General features: G+C 37.6%; 1 protein-coding gene across 1 annotated transcript; it reads right to left on the minus strand.

Annotated features, from left to right (window-relative positions):
• Positions 1 to 8,092: 8,092 nt before the first annotated feature.
• Positions 8,093 to 19,737, minus strand: LOC121875056. Its single transcript, XM_042379404.1, has 16 exons — positions 19,556 to 19,737; positions 18,594 to 19,224; positions 17,586 to 17,698; positions 17,324 to 17,439; positions 16,641 to 16,774; positions 16,300 to 16,392; positions 15,650 to 15,744; positions 15,271 to 15,383; positions 13,195 to 13,328; positions 12,165 to 12,188; positions 11,753 to 11,927; positions 11,183 to 11,303; positions 10,823 to 10,964; positions 10,167 to 10,321; positions 9,369 to 9,534; positions 8,093 to 8,349 (listed from the first exon to the last, which is right to left on the minus strand). Exons 1-16 carry the CDS (start codon positions 19,637 to 19,639, stop codon positions 8,345 to 8,347), a joined length of 2,301 nt encoding a protein of 766 aa, XP_042235338.1. The 5' UTR covers positions 19,640 to 19,737; the 3' UTR covers positions 8,093 to 8,344.
• Positions 19,738 to 19,952: the final 215 nt, after the last annotated feature.

Consider the following 19,952-nt stretch of genomic DNA (forward strand, 5'->3'; position numbering starts at 1 on the left):
ATATATATATATATATATATATATATATATATATATATATATATATATATATATATATATATATATATATATATATTTAAAGGAGTATTAAGGAAATTCTATTGTATATATAGAGAACGAGGCTTAGAACAACAGGCGTCTCACACAATAGTACAATATCTCAAATGTCTTTACCCATGTCAGCTAAACTCTCCCGTGCCGTAAAAGTATCAGAAAATCCAACCACCATTCAGCTCTTATAGATGACATGTGAAAAACTGAACATTAAGACACCTCTAATATTTTCTCAATGGGCAAAAAACTCGAGAAAAACAATAACACGTGAGAGTAAACAATGACACGTGAGATAAACAATAACACGTGAGAGTAAACAATAACACGTGAGAGTAAACAATAACACGTGAGAGTAAACAATAACACGTAAGAGTAAACAATAACACGTGAGAGTAAACAATAACACGTGAGAGTAAACAATAACACGTGAGAGTAAACAATAACACGTGAGAGTAAACAATAACACGTAAGAGTAAACAATAACACGTGAGAATAAACAATAACACGTGAGAGTAAACAATAACACGTGAGAGTAAACAATAACACGTGGGAGTAAACAATAACACGTGAGAGTAAACAAAGTCTTCAGCCTTATTGTTTGCATCTATCCCCTTACACCCCCTTTATCCTTACCTACTTGACCCTCTCGGTTCTTAATCCTTCTCTCTCCTTCCCCTTTCCTCCCTACAGCTATACCTCCGAACAACCACTTCCCCTATTCCAACAATCACCCCCCCCCCTAACAACCAGCACTCACCCTTCCAACCACCTCCCCCTTCCAACCACCTCACCCTTCTAAACAAACAAACCCCAGCTAAAAACCCAAATCAAAACCCCCGCTAACAACCAAACCCCCGCTAACAACCACACCCCCCTCCAATTACATGTCATGTCCCCTAACTGTGAAACATTGTACAGTACACGTTGAGCTTGAGATGTATTGACGAATATTCTCACTAAATATTTGGTTAGAAAACACAGGAAGGATTTGAATTGACTTGGGACGAAGGAGGTGCTCAGCTTAGTGGGAATTATTTAACGCAAGGGACAAACGCTGCATCGACTTTGAGGGATAAACAAATGTTGTGTAGAAACTTAGTGAGGTCGAGTTAATAATTTTTCTCTCGTCGTAATCATGAATGTTATCAACCTAGAAACAAGTTTGGTTAGGCTAGGTTAGGTTAGGCTAGGTTAGGTTAGGTTAGGTTAGGTTAGGAAAGGAAACAATAGGCAGAGGTGTGAGGGAAGGGAGGCAGGGAGGAAACCTGTTCTCGTTGTCACCCTCCCCGACTGTAACAAATAGGTGGGAGGAGGAGACAAAGCCGGAGGCAGGATGAAGCTGCAGCAGTTTCCCCATCAGGTAGAATTCGGACGCCATACATACCCCTACAACTTTTTCACTAGTCGACTGTGTAAGCAGTATTCACTGTGTATAAGATAGGAATATAAAGTGTCAGTAGTGGAGGAGATAAGAGAAACAACCTAACCTAACCTAACCTAACGGTGTGGATGTCGATTACAAGAGAAGATAAGGACTGTTGGTTGATGAAATATGTGATCAGGAAATGAGACTAGAATCCACGAAACTTACGACAATTGCACTGGGAAGTTCAATAAAAAGTCTCACTATGATTGTATTGATATCGTGGAAAACTTCCCCATTAAATATTATAACAGTAAGTGCATATGACGTCTAATGTGGCCAAGGGTCAGGATCTTCACACCACAACACGATACATAGCAGTGAGTGAACAATGTAACGCCACACCACCCAGTGCTCTCATGACACGGTAAATTAAAATTAAAGTATTGATATGTAATAATATTGTATTGTTTTGTTTCATAAAAAAAATGGGGTCATGTGCTCTTTCTGGTAAATGAAAACACTATTTGAACAGTATCTAAAATAATTGGTATTGTTATGGTTAGGATAAGAAAACAAAACCAAAAATAAAGAAAAATAATTGTGTATTCCTTTCTGGTAAGTGAAAACAAAACTCAGGTTAAACAAAAAGTTGGTAACTCGGCATCCAATACAAATTTCCCACACGATTGAAGAGAAAGGCATAAAATGTGTGTGTCAGGGGGCGACCCTCCGGGCATTTTGTTAAGCAATAATTCTCTTTCAAGCTGTCCTCGGAGGGGCCCTGGTGTGAAGTAATGTGTTGGGAAGGTGGAGGGGGAGAGCTTGGGAGCGGCGGTAGATGAGAGGACCATTGTATGTTGCTCTCTCTCTATCTCTCTCTCTCTCTCGTGAGTGTATGAAGGGGGGTGTATGGGTGGGTGTGTAGGTGGGTGTATGTGTGGGCGGGTGGGTGGTTTGGTTTATGCATGTGTACTGTATCTATACTATACAGGGCACATACACACAGTATATATCCGTCGATGAGAAATATTTTCACAACAGGCTGAACAGAAAACAATACTAAGATGTACAGTAACTTATGAAGAGTTTGATCCTAAGAAACAGGTCCAGTATCTTATTCTTAAAGCCTCGTATTTATATAACTTGTTTAAAGGAAGACAAATCTTTCCTCTACACAAGCAAGGAATGGGTAGGGGGGGCTGGGTGGGGGATCTTTGGGGGGGGGCAGCGGGGAGATAGATTGCGCATAGAAAACGTAGATAAAGTGGCCGGGGACAGCGTGTGGGGATAAGGCAGTCGCTCTTACAGTGGACGAGGGCTGACTGACAGGTCTTTCTCCCGTGACCAAATTCTTTCCTTGTTTTCAATTTATTCATGCAAAACAATAATTGGATAGTCCAGAAGAAGAAGAAAAAAAGTCAACATAATTTTACTGACATTCCAAGAGTGTTGTAGTGTTGTGGGTTATGTTATGTTATTATTATTATTATTTATTGGGCACTCCCCTACATCCTTGTGTAAGGTGAAGCGCAGAAGCGTTTACAGCGCCCAACAGGGAAGCATGCTAAGTTCATGCTTGCCTTTATGTCTCATGAGTTAAGGGCGTAGAAGCTTGAAGAGTCAAGGGCGTAGAAGCCTGAAGAGTCAATGGTTTATGTCACCAAGTTATTGGAAGCTCCAACAACTCCTGAATACGAATTCGCAACTTTCGACTTACACCAGGTACCTACTTTACTGCTAGGCGAACAGGGACTAATGGGGGCTAGGAAGTAAGTCCAAAGTTGAATGACCTTATGGTGACCTTGACCTTTTTGGTAGGACAGACGAACGGACGTATTGGACGGAGTGAGAGAGTCGACTAAAAGCTCCTTATTTATTTTTATTTTCTTGTTTATTGTGATTTATGTTATATTACCAGGTAAGATAATAGGTTTGCAGATATTAGGAATTATTTTATACCGGGTATTTTCCCCCGAGATAACAACACCAAGTTTACATCCTCATTGAGTTAATTTATCAAGTTGGTTAAGTTAAAGACAACAACAAGATACACACACAGGAGAAATGAATGAGAAAATCCTGAAGCCTGGCGCGTGTGTGTTCCATCTCCTGAGGGTCATTCCCTAGCCAGTTAAAACCTACTTCATATACCTCTAGCTAACAAAAATTACAAGTCCGTAATATTTTACACATCAAATACTGCCGCATAAAATTCCCGGAGTAGAGAGTCCGACCGATCTAATTTCGAACCAACAAAAGGAAACGAGAGAGAGAAAGAGAGAGAAAGAGAATGAGAAATTCAATCTTTGGATATCCCTTTTCCCCCACCGTCACAGAGTTTCTCCCCTAAAGAAAAAATAAAATCCCCGAACCATAATTTCCTTGTCATCACCTACAGAGTTGAGGACCCAGTTTATAGAGGGTAAATGGCGCCAAACGACTACAGAGAAAGTGAGAGGAGGAGGGAAAGAAATATTTATATAAAAAAAAAAATCTATGTATACATACCTATATATATTTAGCATTAACTACATAAAAAATGAACCGGTTGAATGAAATCAATAGGAAATACATAAACGGGGAGATGGTTGGATACAAATTAAATCTTGAGGCTATAACACTATCAGGTTTGTCTTAGAGTACATACAGACTTGATTTTTCTTATTCTTCTATATACTGACAACCGCTCTGTCTGCTGACATAACCGCTCTATATGCTGACATAACCACTCCGTCTGCTGACATAAACGCTCTATCTGCTGACATAACCGCTCTGTCTGCTGATATAACCGTTCTATATGCGGACATAACCGCTCTATATGCTGACATAACCATTCTGTATGCCGACATAACCACTCTATATGCTGACATAACAGCTCTATATACTGACTAAGATTATGTACGTATATTTTAGTCTTGTTCTTCTCTTATCTACTCATTTATTAATTAACTTGCCTCATTTATTTAATTTATCTGTGTGTGTGTGAGAGTGTCATGATCGTAATGACGGCTAGCCTGTTAAAACCTAGTGATTCATATTACGCTATATGTCCACAAAACCTTCTGAGTCTCCCAATGGAAACGTCCTACGTTTTCTGTTTCTTTGACGACTTCATTTAGATGTATTTTTGTTGACGAGATTCGTAAACTCTTTTGCATCTACTGAGACCTGTAAACCCTTTTTCACCTATGAATATCAGAGACCCTGATAATCATAGTAAATTGTTGTAAGGATGTTAACTATGGAATTAGTTAATTTTCCTGAAAGGAATATTTAGACCAGCTTCTTCGTGTTGGTAGTGGGGCGCTGCGTGTTGAGACTTGCTCACCAGGATTGCCATCCAAGACCTTTTGTGATCAATTTAGCATTGTTTGTAAAGAGAATATTAGGGAATGAAACTGAGTTCGTAGTCTCAGTTGCAAACGTCAGAGTGTACAGTAACGTAATACAATGAAATGGTTGAGTAGATGGAATCTGTGACCTGGCGTGGGTGAGAGGGTGGCGGTTGCTTTTCAAACCGTCAGTAAGCCGCCACGATCCTCACCCCACAGGTCCCGTCAGAGCCTAGGCTGTCTGTAGCGTGGATGACGCATCCACTAGTCTGGGGAGATGTCTGAAGACCAGTAGAATCGGTTATCTCCGTGAATCCCGAGCGTCAGAAGCCCCCCACTACCACCTATGGGCCCCATAGCTGGCCAGCCTTCCCACGCAGTGATACCGGATCAACAGGCCCCACAAACAACTACCAGCCCAATAAATATGTTTATCATAGAAATCGATAAACTAATGAAGTGTACAATAACTAATTTAGCGTTGAAGATCTGTCGAGACAAGAAAAACTGTGTAAACTAGAGTCACTAAAAGATATATTTGATTTGATAAAAAACACTCACTCTTTCCTGAAGGATCATGTGAGCACCCCACTTAGTTTACCTCTCAGTAAATCGTAAACAGCCTCTCATACTAGGAAGGGGGAACAAGTGTGTGTGTGGGGGAGAGACATAAGCAAATATGACCCGGCAGATGTCCTTACTTTCAACAATAACCAAGATCTCTTCTCAGGTTTACATTGTTCAAGAATTAACTCCAGCTAAAAGGAAACAGATGATAGTTAACAGTACGCGGAAGAAGACAAAACGCCTAAGATTCTTGATATCCCGATGTTTCTCTCTACCTGCCTTAACTTTATCCATATCAGTACATTATAACCAAACATTGGAGCTCTTCCTCATTCCCTCTTGATCACTCTCTCAGTTTATTGGTGATGTGTTCCTGTGTCGAAGAAGCTGCACTACATTACTGTTATCTGTTCACCATTAACTTCGCCAGCCGACTCATTGTAACTACACCACATGAGGTTGTTTTAGAGAATTACTGTATTATTATTATTATTATTATTATTATTATTATTATTGAGGGTATCAGTATTATTATTTTCCCATATTTTGTTTGAAGTATTATTATTTCACACACATAATCATACGTTGTTCTGTCAGGAAAATTTTGTACAAAGGTGTGTAGAGGTTGTTGACCCTTATTGTATATGCAAGTCACAGTGTGATATACACGACTATTGTTTATGGTGTGGAAAGACAACATTTACATATTCCTGTATATGATTCCACAATAAGCTCAGAAGTTGTATTTTCTTTTCATTGTTGTCTATCACTGATAAAACCAGGGGAAGTTTACAACACCCATGCCAGTCCCAGTTCTACTTCTGTACGTTCCGTGAGATATAAAATGTTGTTGAGAGATAAAATATTATACCTAATATTAAGAGCAGTACACCGTTAGACAGAAACATATGAGGTTATACATAAAACATATGGGTGCAGATGTGTACCCCTGTACAGTACAGTAGTTAGGTCAGGCAGCTTGAGCTCACCAGCTAGTGTAGATATGGAAGACTAACATATTTAACAAACCGAGAATAATCTTTTAAATTCCTGTTTCACTCAGAAACTTCACGAAATTACTGAAATATTGTCATTAATTTTACACTATCATAGTGAATGACTTTAATTAAACAATTTGTTGACTACCATAACATTTATGCCTTCCCCGGGAACCCACATTCATTTCTAGACATGCGAGACAACAAAAAATTCTTGAGTTATAGATATTTATATATTAAAACATCCCTTGTGACCACATTAAATAAAGAGATAAATATAAGTTTTATGATATTAAATTAGGATGTGGCATTTACATGAGCCCATTACACTTCCACTAAATAAATATTAACTTGAACTTGCATTAAGGTAGCGTAATTCACCACTCGACCAAGGTAAGAATACCATCCAATAAACAGCGATGCAGCCAAGGCATATTTCAAGCGTGGAAGGTCTTTCACGTCGACGAACTCCAATGAATAATAATAATACCTACCATACAGTACTTAACTTTTATTCTTTGCTTAATTCTTGTGTGAATGCTAAGCTAAAACCAAGCACAATGGCATTAGCCCAGAAGCACACTTTAGCTAAAATGCCGTGTAATTTGAATCACACACCAGACGTGAACAGCAAAAAATTAGATTACGCTTCAACATTCACTCTGCAACAAGCAAGAGCTGAACATAGCGTAATTTATGCTGTCCTATAAGTAGAGTGGACCAAGCGTTAAATCTTAGAGATTTTCAGACTTATAGTTAATAAAGTACATTGCATGGAAGGCTTCGTTACCTCTTTCATTAAAACAGTTTTGAGCTTATATAATAAATATTGCACCACTTAACTGGAAGTGCAGGTTATTGTCACGCAAATTATGGTACCCGATAGTCTACGAGACACAATACTCACTCAACACCACAATATGCCTCCAACAAGATTCAACCTGGCGTGCCAAATGCTTGTCGGAAATAACACAATAATTACATTGATAAACTGCACCCAAGAATATCAAAACTAACCAAACACAAGCTGTATTTGATACTATTACTGCTGAGCATGAAGCCAAGTTATGAAAATGCATGAATATTTATCACCGGCAGTTAATAACTTCCTTGAAAATTTGCAGATAGCCAAAACAGATCCTCATTTAACTCCTATTCTCTAATAGTAGCTAAGCTTAAGCATCATCCAAAAATAATAAATATTCTAATGCTTTCTATTAATAAGTTTAATGTTTGGCAAATGGAAGTATTCCGAATGGAAGCAAAGACACTCTTTTGACATTGGGCAAACGAACTTTGCCATCCCGTCAATTTCATGCTCTCAGGTAATTATAACTTTGGGATACCAATGTACTAGTTCTTTGTCGTGCTCACTGCACACCTTAGAAAGGCGCTGAAGGCAAGTCCCCCTGAATCTCAACCACCAGCAACATAAACGTAGTAGATTTGTCAGCTTAGGTAGAGCACACATTCATTATATAAAAGTTAAGATACAAGGGTTCATTTATGTTGATACAACATCATGTGGAACTCGGTGGGTAGTGGCCGAGCAATGTAATAGCCTCTGTATGCTTAGTCTTGGCCAATAATGGTGCCTTAAATAAATACGTTCTATATAATATTGAGGATAAAAAGAGAATATTTTTGTTTTACCATATTCAAATAGGTACAATATTGAATAGACAAACAATAACAATAATAATAACAATAATAATAATAATAATAATAATAATAATAATAATAATAATAATAATACTACTAATAATAATAATAATAATAATAACAATAATAACAATTTTGTTCATATGTGCGGGTGCAAAGCATTAGCAAATAATAGCATACAACTTAAAGAAAATCAACCAAATCATCGCTCAATATAATATACTGAAGAAGAAATACTTCAGCGTGGTGACAGGTAGAGTGACCATGTTGGAGCAACGTCTTGAGGTCTTCTTATCCCTCAGCACTGTGCCAGGAACCATAGGAACAGGGAGGAGGATATAACGTGTGGCCGGGAGATATTAACTTTAATCTGGAAGAGAACACAGGAAAGAAATTAGTGAAGGAGATTATGGAGATGGTTTGGTAGTTGTAAGGGGAAAGTTAGGGTTGTGTGATTTGGGTTCTAATATAGTGTAGTGCCATCCATCAAATAGCCATCGACCAAAAAACAGATGATCGGTGGTCCGCTCATCTGTATTGTAAAGGAAGTAAGGAGGAAGTGAAGGGAACTGGCCATTGAGGATTGATTGTGTGTTATTAATCTCTCTCTCTCTCTCTAGTGACATTCAAGACTAGAGTGCCATCAAAGTGAGAGGTGTTATTCTACATGATGTCCCAGGACTTTATATCAGTGCCTTTGGAGTTTTTCAGGTCACAGCCAATTAAAAACATCCCATGAACATTGGGTCTGATTCTCAATGGGAAAGTAACTATGGGTATTTGAAGCTCATGAGTAATTTGCATATAACTATAATCTTTTTATTGACGCTAACTCTACAGTGGTGCAAATAGTAGGGTGTTATTATTGGGTATCAGAGAAGCTGTGTTATTATTGGGTGACAATTAAATGGAAATAGGACGGAAACAGGTTCAATTTCCCTCTCATGTATTTGTAACACTTTCATCCTTTCACGACTCTCACCTGTACCTGCTGTAATCATTCACTAATCACAGCATTCTCACCTTAACACAGCTCTCCCCTCCCCCTCCACCTACTATTACCACCCACCTAAAACTACCATTACCTATACCACAACCATCCAACTACCGCAGTAACCCGCCTACCGCATTCAACCATATAAAGTAATCACCCATAATTTACCGCTACCTAAGTAGTCTATCAAACAATATACCGCAGTCACTTATATACTGTACCCACCCATATACCGCACCACCCATATACCGCAATCATCTATATACCGCAGCCACCCGAGTCCAACATCAATATATCAGTCACTCATTTATGCACCAAGACCAGTTCCCTAAAACAGTCATCTTCATCTCACAGTCACTCACACTTATGAAGTAGAAACAGCTGTGCCCACTTACAACATTTGGCTTTTCCGATGGTTTTGGTGATCCACGGGATGAAGGCTGGGACGCGGGTGTAAACAACAGGCTCACCAAAATCGCAGATAGAGCCGAAACTGACAATGCCGACAGCTACCCACCGGCCGTCGGGTAGTTGTTGCATCATCGGGCCTCCACTGTCACCCTTTAACACACAAGATTTTCGAACACAGAAATAGATTGAAATAAAATTATTCATTAGCATTAGGATCTCTCTCATCTCTCTCTATCTCTCTCTCTCTCTCTCTCTCTCTCTCTCTCTCTCTCTCTCTCTCTCTCTCTCTCTCTCTCTCTTTCTCTCTCCTTTGTTTCTCATACTGAACGAGGAGAAACACATCCTTCTAAATCTATTTGAAAAGTAAGAGCACTTAAGTAAGAGCACGTAATAAGAGCATGTAAATTTGGACATTATTAATTACTCAACAGTACCATTCATTACCTTCAACTTTATATAATAATTTCTTGAAATTGAATTAATCAGGAAGAATGCAGATTAATAATTTATAATTACAAGGCATTGATAATCTCAGTTTTCAGATGCTCAAAATATTTTCTTTACTGGTGTTGATAAATTTCTTTTGAGGAGTGAAACCCAAGCGGCCATTGACTACTATTTCTAAAGGTGACAGTCCACAAGTCACTGGCAGCCCTCCTCTAGGCAGTGATAATGTCTCTAGTCTAAATAGCTTCCACATGGATACTCTTAGCTAATTATCTGAACTGGAGGATCAGAAAATATAAGATTACCCGAGTTCTTTAAACCACTCAAATACTTACAAGAAGAGGAGTATCGCCTTCATCTCGGTCAGAAGAACAAATGTGGGTGGGAAGTATAGGGATTGGCTGAGGTTTACTCTCATAGAAATCCTTGCATACGTCATCGGTTATCAAGTCTACTGATACCTCCTTCAAGGTGCTCGCTTGTGGCAGACCTGATGAGAAGGGAAGTATTTGTTGTTGTTTTTTCATTTATCATGAAAAAGGAAATCCCGAGTAGTTATAGAATGATATTATATGTGTATTGCAATATACAAAAATGGGGGATCGGTGGTAGAAGCGGTACCGTTCTTGCCTCGCAAGCGAGATGTCACGGGTTCGATTCCAGGGCCGGTGGAAGTTGTTTGGACTTACTTCCTAGCCCCCATTAGTCCATGCTCAGGGACAAGTTGTTGAAGCTTCCAATAACTTGATGACATAAACCACTGACTCTTCAGGCTTCTACGCCCTTAACTTATGAGACATAAAGGCAAGCATGAACTTAGCATGCTTCCCTGTTGGGAACTGTAAACGCTTCTGCGCTTCACCTTACACAATGATGTAGGGGAGCGCCCAATAAAAAAAAAAAAATACAAAATAGGGTTAGGTTGGGTTATCCGATTCCTTCTGTCATAAGTCAACTTGTTGTAACAAGAATCAGTCGCAAAATATCTTACCACAGCCTTGCAGACCCCAGCCTACCACGATAGCGTTGTTCTCGCCCGGCATTATATCTTCCTCTGTAGCGAGGCAGATGGGGGCGATGTTGGGCGTGAAGGTGACTGGATCAACCAACTTTATGAGTGTGATGTCATTCGTCTGAAAGTGGGAGATAAGATCAAGGATAAGCTAATCAAAGGGGAACAAAGAGATAACAAGTATACATGAAGAAGAGGGAAGATATGTATACTTTACTGAATATTGCTCTGTATTAAACATTCATGTGAACTTTATTATATAGTAATCACCAATAGACGTTTGTTGGAAGATAGATATTCAGTGCCAGTGAAACAGACTAACTATTGCATCATTCTTACTAAAGTATTGATATCGAAGTCCTCGTGGATGACGATTTCACTGATACCAAAAGTTTTTGGTGGATCAAGCATCAGTTCCCCAAGAGCCACCTCGATGGAAGTGCCTCCTATTGTCCCATTCCTGAAAATAGGTACAACAATCAGCTGTACTCCATGTTTACCTATGCCGACGTCTGTGTGTTCTGCACAACGCTGATTTTCCTTCGCTATACATGAAGACACTTTCACCGTCACTGATATTGACTATGATTAGTGAGTATGATGTATCCTTCATACGAAATTAAATTGTAGATATAGGTCAGTAAATGACCTCTAATTAAAATTGTGTCAGTCATATTAAGCCGTAGAGCCGTTGACCATTAGATTCTTGATGTCCCGCTTTGCTTCTCTAGAAATTTCCTAAGTTTTTGTGACTTTAACACTTGAGATAAATGTACAGTATATATCAGGTGCCTTCAAGAGAGCTCAGGCTCTCTGCTGGCTCAACCATGTTACTGTTATGATTTTTAACGACTCTGTAACTGTGTTCTTCTGGCTAAATAAACTGTTTCAATATCAATATCAACTTACCTGAAGAAGCAGTGAGCAGCTGTCATAATCCAATGGCTGGAGATAAGGCTGCCTCCACAAAAGTTACCGATATCCGTGATATAGATCTGAACTAGCCACGGGTATTCCCCCTGGTCAGCATCCTCACCGGAAACAATCCTATTGGGTGGAGTTACCTTACCTACACCACACGACGCTGCCGGAAAATATAACAACGATGATTAATATACAGTTTCCTGGCACTGAGGCAGTCATGTGACAAGTATTATTGATAAGAGGTGATATATTTGACACGATAAATGTCAGTGCAAATATAAACTATTTACAGTTTTATTCATAAAGAAAGTTACTGGTAGATGAATATTGAAAGTTCCGATGTTAGGTTATTGCAGAAGTATATCACAGTCTACTCTGGAAACAGTACGAGACTTACGACACAACGGTCGAGGATCCAGACCTGGGGTAGTGGTAGAGATGATGTCATTGCGCCAGTAAAGAGTGAATACATCCATTAAATAGACCATTATATAGTTGTTGTAGTTGTGGTATGACATAGTGACGTACTTAAATAGTCTGATGTCACAGTACCATTTTCCACAAAAGTCATTTTGTTATATAAAATAAATCAATTGGCAGTCAGCCTCTAAACTCTTGTTGTATGGTGAGTTAATGGTGAGGTTGATTCATGGTAGGGTGATGTGTTGATGTGTTTCTACCGTATTACCTCGCCCATGACACTGCTTAATGCCGGGATGTTGGTCATGCGTTTTACCAGGCTTAGTATAAGTGTTGAGCTTAATCTTAGTACTGGTCATTTTATCTGCAATATTCTCAAGAAAAAATTACCTAAAACTAAAATTTTTACATAAAATTTATTCGGCACTGTAAGGTAGATTAATGTAACTTGAAGCCATGAAGCCAAAAATTGATATTTACTTTTACTGAGGAATTATTGTCCTAAGGAAATAGTTTGTTACTAAAGAGTCTTACTTTGAGATGTGTACTGGAAGATTGTAAGCAAAGTTGAATACCTTTCAATATATTATTTTTGTGACATCCATCTACAGTCAGTTTTAATCAGAAACCAGTTTTTCTTACATTGTTAATACATAAGGAACCATCTTTACTGTTTCGTAATACAATAATAAACGATATGAAATGAAATTAAACGAAACCCCTAAAAATCCTCATTTTGATTTAGTGTCTAGATTTTGTTACTGGTCTTTTGTAGACAAACGTTCAGAATAAACACTACTAAGGGTCGGCCTAGGAAGCTGCAGTTGAGTAGTCGTACAGTGAAGATAATGTATCTTAGCCATTTTGGTAATGTGTGTAATCCTTAGTTTACGTCATCTAGAATATAGTGTATATGTATACGTATTAATATATACATTATAAAACATGATATAAGCATTGTTTATATCCACGTGTACAAAGGACATGTTTGTAGGCCTATATTTTACCTGACTCTACAGTTACTTGGCAGACGAACCCTTGTGAACACCTGGTCTTCAGCAGCTCCTTTCGTCTATACTTTAGTAACAACATGTTGGTCTGAGATGTATATTGTGGGGCGTCTCTCTCACAGTGCTTCCCCCTGTGTGGTTATAACGTAATTAGCACACAGCTGATGTTCCTGCCTTGGTGATGACATTATATTTCAACGAAAACTGTCACTGCAAAGAAAGTGTTTGAGAGCTTGGCAGGGGTACCTCACGCAATATTCTGTTTATGTTAGGAAGAACGATATAGATCTCACTCTGAAAAGGTGTAAAGCTCATTAATGAAAACAAATAAAAACCGGAATATAATTGTTTAGAAACGTCTCAACTGGCAGGAATGAACACAACTTTATGATACCATGATACTATTATAAGCGACTCGGTGTCCGTAGTCTAACAGATAGTGCAAGCGCAATGTAATACTTGTTATAGGGAGGACCAGCATTTTTAGCTTAAGATCTGCGTAGATAACATTCCTATAAATCTTAAAAAAAAGAATGCTTGTTATATTTTTCAAGGAAATTTAACTTTTATTCCCTTACATATAACTTGACAAACCTAAGCAAAAAAAAAGAAACATTGAAAAAAATCTGAAGGCTTTGTCGATAATTCTTAATCAGGTTGGCGTACTGTTTACTATTGTTGTAACTTGCAGTGTCTAGGTACATTAACATTGGAAGCTGTATACTGAACCTTCACAGTCTATGTACACTATATATCTTTGTTGTTTACACAGTTGCAGGTATTAAACTTTTTTTTTTTTTCTTCTTTTTTTGCGGGGCTTAGCCCACCGGGAAACAGGTCACTGACCAACATCGGGGCCTGGGGGGCGAAAATGTAATAATAATAATAACAATAATAATAATTCATAGTAAATAAATTTTTTAATCAAAAGTAAAAAAAAATAATAAAAAAATAATAATGATAATAATAATAATAACACTGAAATAATAATAATAATAATAATAATAATAATAATAATAATAATAATAATAATAATAATAATAATAATAATAATAATAATAATAATAATAATAATAATAATAATAATAATAACAATAATAATAATAATAATAATAATAATAATAATAATAATAAAGAAATACAAAAATTATAAAAAAAGATAAAAAATAAGAAACAATATATGTATGTTGTGTTGTCAATAGTATGAGAAACAATTTAGATCTGCAATTGTGTGTAAATGAGGCAGAAGGTCAGATCAGCAGCCTGGGAATTGGTCACAATTTTCGTGATGCCTTATGGCAGCAAGGTCTACCATTAGACAACACATTATGCTTCCAATATCTTCCCAGGCGGTAGTACCTCCCTGTTTGGTAGCTGCCTACTACCTACCACCTAACTGTATACCTACATAGTTTATATACTGTACATACCAAACTAAATGTAAACTGTCTATGATGATTTTACTGTATTATTATTATTATTATTATTAGTAGTAGTAGTATCATTAGTATCATTAGTATTATTATTATTATTATTATTATTATTATTATTATTATTATTATTATTATTATTATTATTATAATTATTATTATTATTATTATTATTATTATTATTATTATTATTTGTGGAGACACGTGTCTGGACATTTAGATATGCCATTACTTTTTTATTTGCTTTACGTATCAGTGTGTGTGTGTGTGTGTGTGTGTGTGTGTGTGTGTGTGTGTGTGGAATAAGAAAGTAAGGCGAACTGAAGAAGCAAAGAGATGTTGAAATTACACCTGAGAGTAAATTATGTAAAACTAAATATAATATTAAGTGAGCAAGAGTTGTAATTTTTTTTTTATGGAATTAGCCCACCCGGGCACAGGTCAAACGACCCACAACGGAGCCTGGGGGGCAAAAAAAAAAGAACGGAAAGAAATTGAAAATATAGAAAAAAAGGTTACTGCATACTGTATTACAATGCTATTAATGAATCAATTAACCCTTGTTTCTTATGTATTTAGAAAAGTAAAATATCAAAATATAATTAAATAAAGAGATGAGGATTAACACAGAAAAATAACTGACTTAATCTTCTTGCCGGCGACGATCTCGGTGTACTTGAGGGATTCCGTCTTGCAGCCTAGCTTGGAGAGACTGAAGTGTGGGCAGGAGAGCGTCAACACCCAGTTCTCAGGAGCCTGTAACATATCACCACTTGTCATGTTTGTTATCTTTTTTATATAATAGATTTATACAGTTCATATCAATAATATTTCTAATGCAGTTGAGTATTGAAGATTATTATTATTATTATTATTATTATTATGTAGTTGTAGTGTAAATATTATTATTACTTGGATATTTTTATTTATGTTTTGGGTAAACTTTTAATTTACTAGACGGAAAATAATATTAACTAAGTTCATCAGAATAATGCCTTAAAGATGGAGGTTATATGACTTACATTAAACTTGATGGAACAGGAAGCCTTCCAAGCGTTATTTGAGGAAGCAAACACCAGCGTTTCTCCCGGCTTCAGCCACACCTCACCACATATGTCTGCAAATCACCAGTAACCCATACAGTGGACTCTCTATTTAACGGACTATGTTGATAAGAAAGTCCGTTATATAGAGGGTCCGTTAGATATTACGCCTCCATCTAATGAACTATATAGATAAGAAAATTCGTTATATAGAGGATCCGTTAGCTGAGAAATCCTCATCTACCTTTATATATGGAGATTTCAGTCCGTTATATGGAGGTATCGCTTGTGAACTTATGTTTTAATCGAAATCTCTACAGAATCTTAAGTATCGTATTGTAAATCATTATGTCTGGTCTAGTATCACCCTAGTTATTTCAGGCCTTAGTTCTACGTGGTGTTGTATTGTGTTGCATTGCGTTGCGTTGTGTTGCGTCTCTGCCTCTCTTACTGCGAGTTTAGTTCATAAGTCACTAAGACATAACCTATCGAAGTATATTAGAATCTAGTTCACTGGTACATGTATCCAACAACACTCTGAGAAACACAAAGCTTGGGGGCTAACACTGATACGTTTAGATGTATCAGCATGCACACGAGTTAGATGTGATGCAAATCCAACTTCTCACCGTGAGCAAAGGGGTCTGGAGCATAGATTTGCTTGGGCAGTGGAGCTACGATGGACTCACTCTTACCTTCCTGCTTCCCATATTCCGGAGTCTCTGGCAGGAGAAAGCAACACACGTAAGATATTTAGAGACGGGGATATCTTAACCTAACTTAAACCTAACCTAACTTAACCTACCCTAACCTACCCTAACCTAACTTAATCAAACAGGGACACCATCAGAATTCTGACTACATATTAGAATAAATATCATTCCCACGTCATTTTATTTCCTCAGACACTTGAACTCTTAAAAAAAAAATTATGAACAGTTCCTTATTACATTTCTCATCTCTCACTTACTTTCGATAAAACCGACGTAGCAGAAAAATCCCCCAGAACAAGTCTTTCTCTGGTATGGTATCCTTGTATATATAACTTTCACCTCTTTCTCAGCGAGGAACGCGTTATCAAACTTGTTACTGCAGTATTTCTTCCTGCAACAACAGACATTCTTGGTTAATGTTCGTCTATGGTCGTTGTTTATGGTCGTTGTTTATGGTCAATGTTTATGGTCGTTGTTTATGGTCAATGTTTATGGTCAATGTTTTTGGTCAATGTTTATGGTCAATGTTTATGGTCAATGTTTTTGGTCAATGTTTATGGTCAATGTTTATGGTCAATGTTTATGGTTATTTATGGTATTTTTAGAGTCAATGTTTATGGTCAATGGCCGTTGTTTATTGTCAATGTTTATGGTCAATGGCCGTTGTTTATGGTCAATGTTTATGGTCAATGCTTAAATTTTAAATATGATTATCTCAATATTTGGTGTCGAGTTTAGTATCAATGGGATTTTTAGTTTTTGCCGAGATAACATAGTTTACCCCATAGGTTATGTTATGTTAGGTTAGGTTAGGTTAGGTTAGGTGTATTGGGTACATCTCTCACACTCAAGTCTGGCTATATGTTTCACGGTGTATCCATATCTAATGTAGTCTGTCAGGAGTGTTGGTTGTAGGTGTAAGCTTGATCAAGAACCTCACTTATTTCTTTTTCTTCCTTTCTCCTTGAGTTGCAGTGATTCCATTTTACATCCTTTTTTGTTGAGGTTAAAGTTGAGGCAGTCAACGAAGAGGTTACCGTACACGCCTGTTGGGGCCTGCAATAGAGCAAAAACAGCGTTTATTGTCAACCAACTCTTCATTATACAGTATAAAGTATATATTTAGAGACAGACAAACAGACAGACACAGAAGGATATCATCGTCTTTCCGTAATATGGTGATCGGGAGCGTTTTAGTTTACCTTGACGGTGAACTTGCACTTTTTAAGGTTGGACTGTGGGTCTGGCGAGCCGAAGTAGAAGAGGTCGTCAGGGTCGTCCAGCTGGTACTTACTGTTGCACAGGTCGCTGATATCTGGCCAGACACAGAAAGACAAAAGGGAAATAGATCAATCGCTTAACGAGGGACAGTTAGAAGGTTTACAATTCAAGAACAGAACAGAACATAAAGTTATACGTTTGTGTGTTTGCCTCAATTAACTTCGCTAATGTTTACAATTTATTGCTTCATGGTCTAGATCTTCTGAGATATGAAAGGAATTCAGCTGATTGGTCACCTTATAGTCAAACAAACAATCACCAGTGGATGTTAAGTGTTATCCTAATGCGAAGACAGTACTATGTAATCCTGAAGAAATGATGACGTTAGGTGTGTTCCAACCCTATGCTAATGCTCCAATCTCCAAATTCCGTGTCATATTGTTTTCTTCTGTTGACTGTGTTTTCGACCAGTTCAACAACCTCTCCTTACAGTCCTCATCTGGCCCCAAGCAAATCTTATTTGTCTCAAAACCTGAAGTCTTACCGTAGATGGAGATGAATTGAACCAAGCTACTGAAGCGTGGTTTGAGAATCTTGTCAGGAGATTTTTATTGAGACTTGTATACTGAGTTGGAAAGTTTAGTGGTGAAATAGTATTGACAAATGCTATATGGATACACTACCAAGAAAACATACTTACTAATGAGGAGTAGCAAACACATGTAAGGCTAGGGTGTGTGTGTGTGTGTGTGTGTGTGTGTGTGTGTGTGGATTTTGACTAACGAGGTGTGTAAGCCAAGTCTGCTAAATTGGCCAATACTCTTACAAACAGTTACTTATTTACATAGTGTCTTGAATGAGATAAGAAACTACTACTACTACTAATGCTACAACAACTACTACTACTACTACTACTACTACTATTACTACTACTACTACTTCTACTAGGGCCTAACGAGATTGTGAAGAGGACCGTTATCGTTTCTTACCGTAGAGTCCTTTTTTGTTACCATATGACGAGGCTAACACTGTTCTTTGAGACGATGATGACTCCTCCTTGTGTTCTTCAATTCCCTGCTTCTTGAGATCTTTGCTTCTTGTCTCTGGTCTCTCAATACTTGTTCCCTTCATCTTCTTAGCCACAGAGTTCTTCTTCACTTTCTTCACCTTCTTCGTCTTCATGGATATTTCTTTCTGTTTCTTATCATCCTTCTTGTGTTGATTAATTTCACTATTTCCCTTTTTTAATTTTTTGTCTCCGTTATTTTGTCGTTTATTGTCTGTTTTATTGAAGTTGTTTTTCTTCGAGGTCAATTTAGTTTTGTTTTTAAGTTTCCTCAATTCAGATTTCTTGGAGTTGAGTTTCGATTTTCTCATGTCCGATTTCTTGGAGTTGAGTTTCGATTTTCTCATGTCCGATTTCTTCGAGTTGAGTTTCGATTTTCTCATACCAGATTTCTTGGTATTCACTTTTGATCTGTTCCTTCTTTTAGCATTAACGTTATCATCTTTAACTTTGAGTTTTCTATTTAGAGTCTGGGATTTCTTCGACTTTGCATCGTTGGATCTGGATGAGGGTGATTCGTTCTCTTCTCTTCCCACTCTGACTTGCCGTTTGACCTGAAGAAAAATGTGGAAACCCTTAAATAAATAACAACAGGATTTTCTCCGTTTTACATGACCTGAAATTATTATAAGTTTCATCTCATTCCTTAAACAAAAAATGTCTCGCCTTTCTTACACGTAACACTGTACTGTATGTAACATCACCCTAACGTACCTACACTCTCCCTAACTTCACCCTAACGCACCCACACTCCCTAACATCACCCTAACGCACCTACACTCTCCCTAACTTCACCCTAACGCACCATCATTCTTTATAACGTCACCCTCACACACTCTACCCGCCTTATGTTGTCATTCTATTAACGTACAAGCATAGACTCACTCTTGACGTTGGCAGCGGGCAGATGAAGTTAAAGACGGGTATCTCACGATCACTGTATTTGAGAATCGACGTATTTTCCGACATAAAATCAAAGTCGCAGGAAATTGTGGTCGTCGTCGTTGTTGTGGTTGTAGTTGATGTGGTGGTAGTGGTTGTTGTTGTTGAAGTTGTGGTTGTTGTTGTTGTAGTTGTGGTTGTTGTTGTAGTTGTTGAAGTTATGGTTGTTGTTGTTGTAGTTGTGGTTGTTGTTGTAGTTGTTGAAGTTGTGGTTAATGTCGTTGTTGTGGTTGTTGTTGTGGTTGTTGTTGTAGTTGTTGGAGGTGTGGTTGTTGTTGTGGTTGTTGTAGTTGTGGTTGTTGTTGTAGTTGTTAAAGTTGTGGTTGCTGGTGTAGTGGTT

This window comes from Homarus americanus, unplaced genomic scaffold, assembly GCF_018991925.1.
Source record: "Homarus americanus isolate GMGI-L3 unplaced genomic scaffold, GMGI_Hamer_2.0 scaffold60615, whole genome shotgun sequence".
NCBI classification, from domain to species: Eukaryota; Metazoa; Arthropoda; class Malacostraca; order Decapoda; family Nephropidae; genus Homarus; species Homarus americanus.

What these genes read in the sequence shown, in the direction of transcription:
- LOC121875056 (XM_042379404.1), bottom strand. Translation starts at nt 19,639, where the DNA reads ATGTCGGAAAATACGTCGATTCTCAAATACAGTGATCGTGAGATACCC. An exon ending in GTCGCCGGCAAGAAGATTAA is followed by an intron (nt 13,329 to 15,270) that starts GTCAGTTATTTT and finishes ATAACCACACAG; the next exon opens with GGGGAAGCACTGTGAGAGAG. An exon ending in ACTTCGATATCAATACTTTA is followed by an intron (nt 10,965 to 11,182) that starts GTAAGAATGATG and finishes TCCCACTTTCAG; the next exon opens with ACGAATGACATCACACTCAT.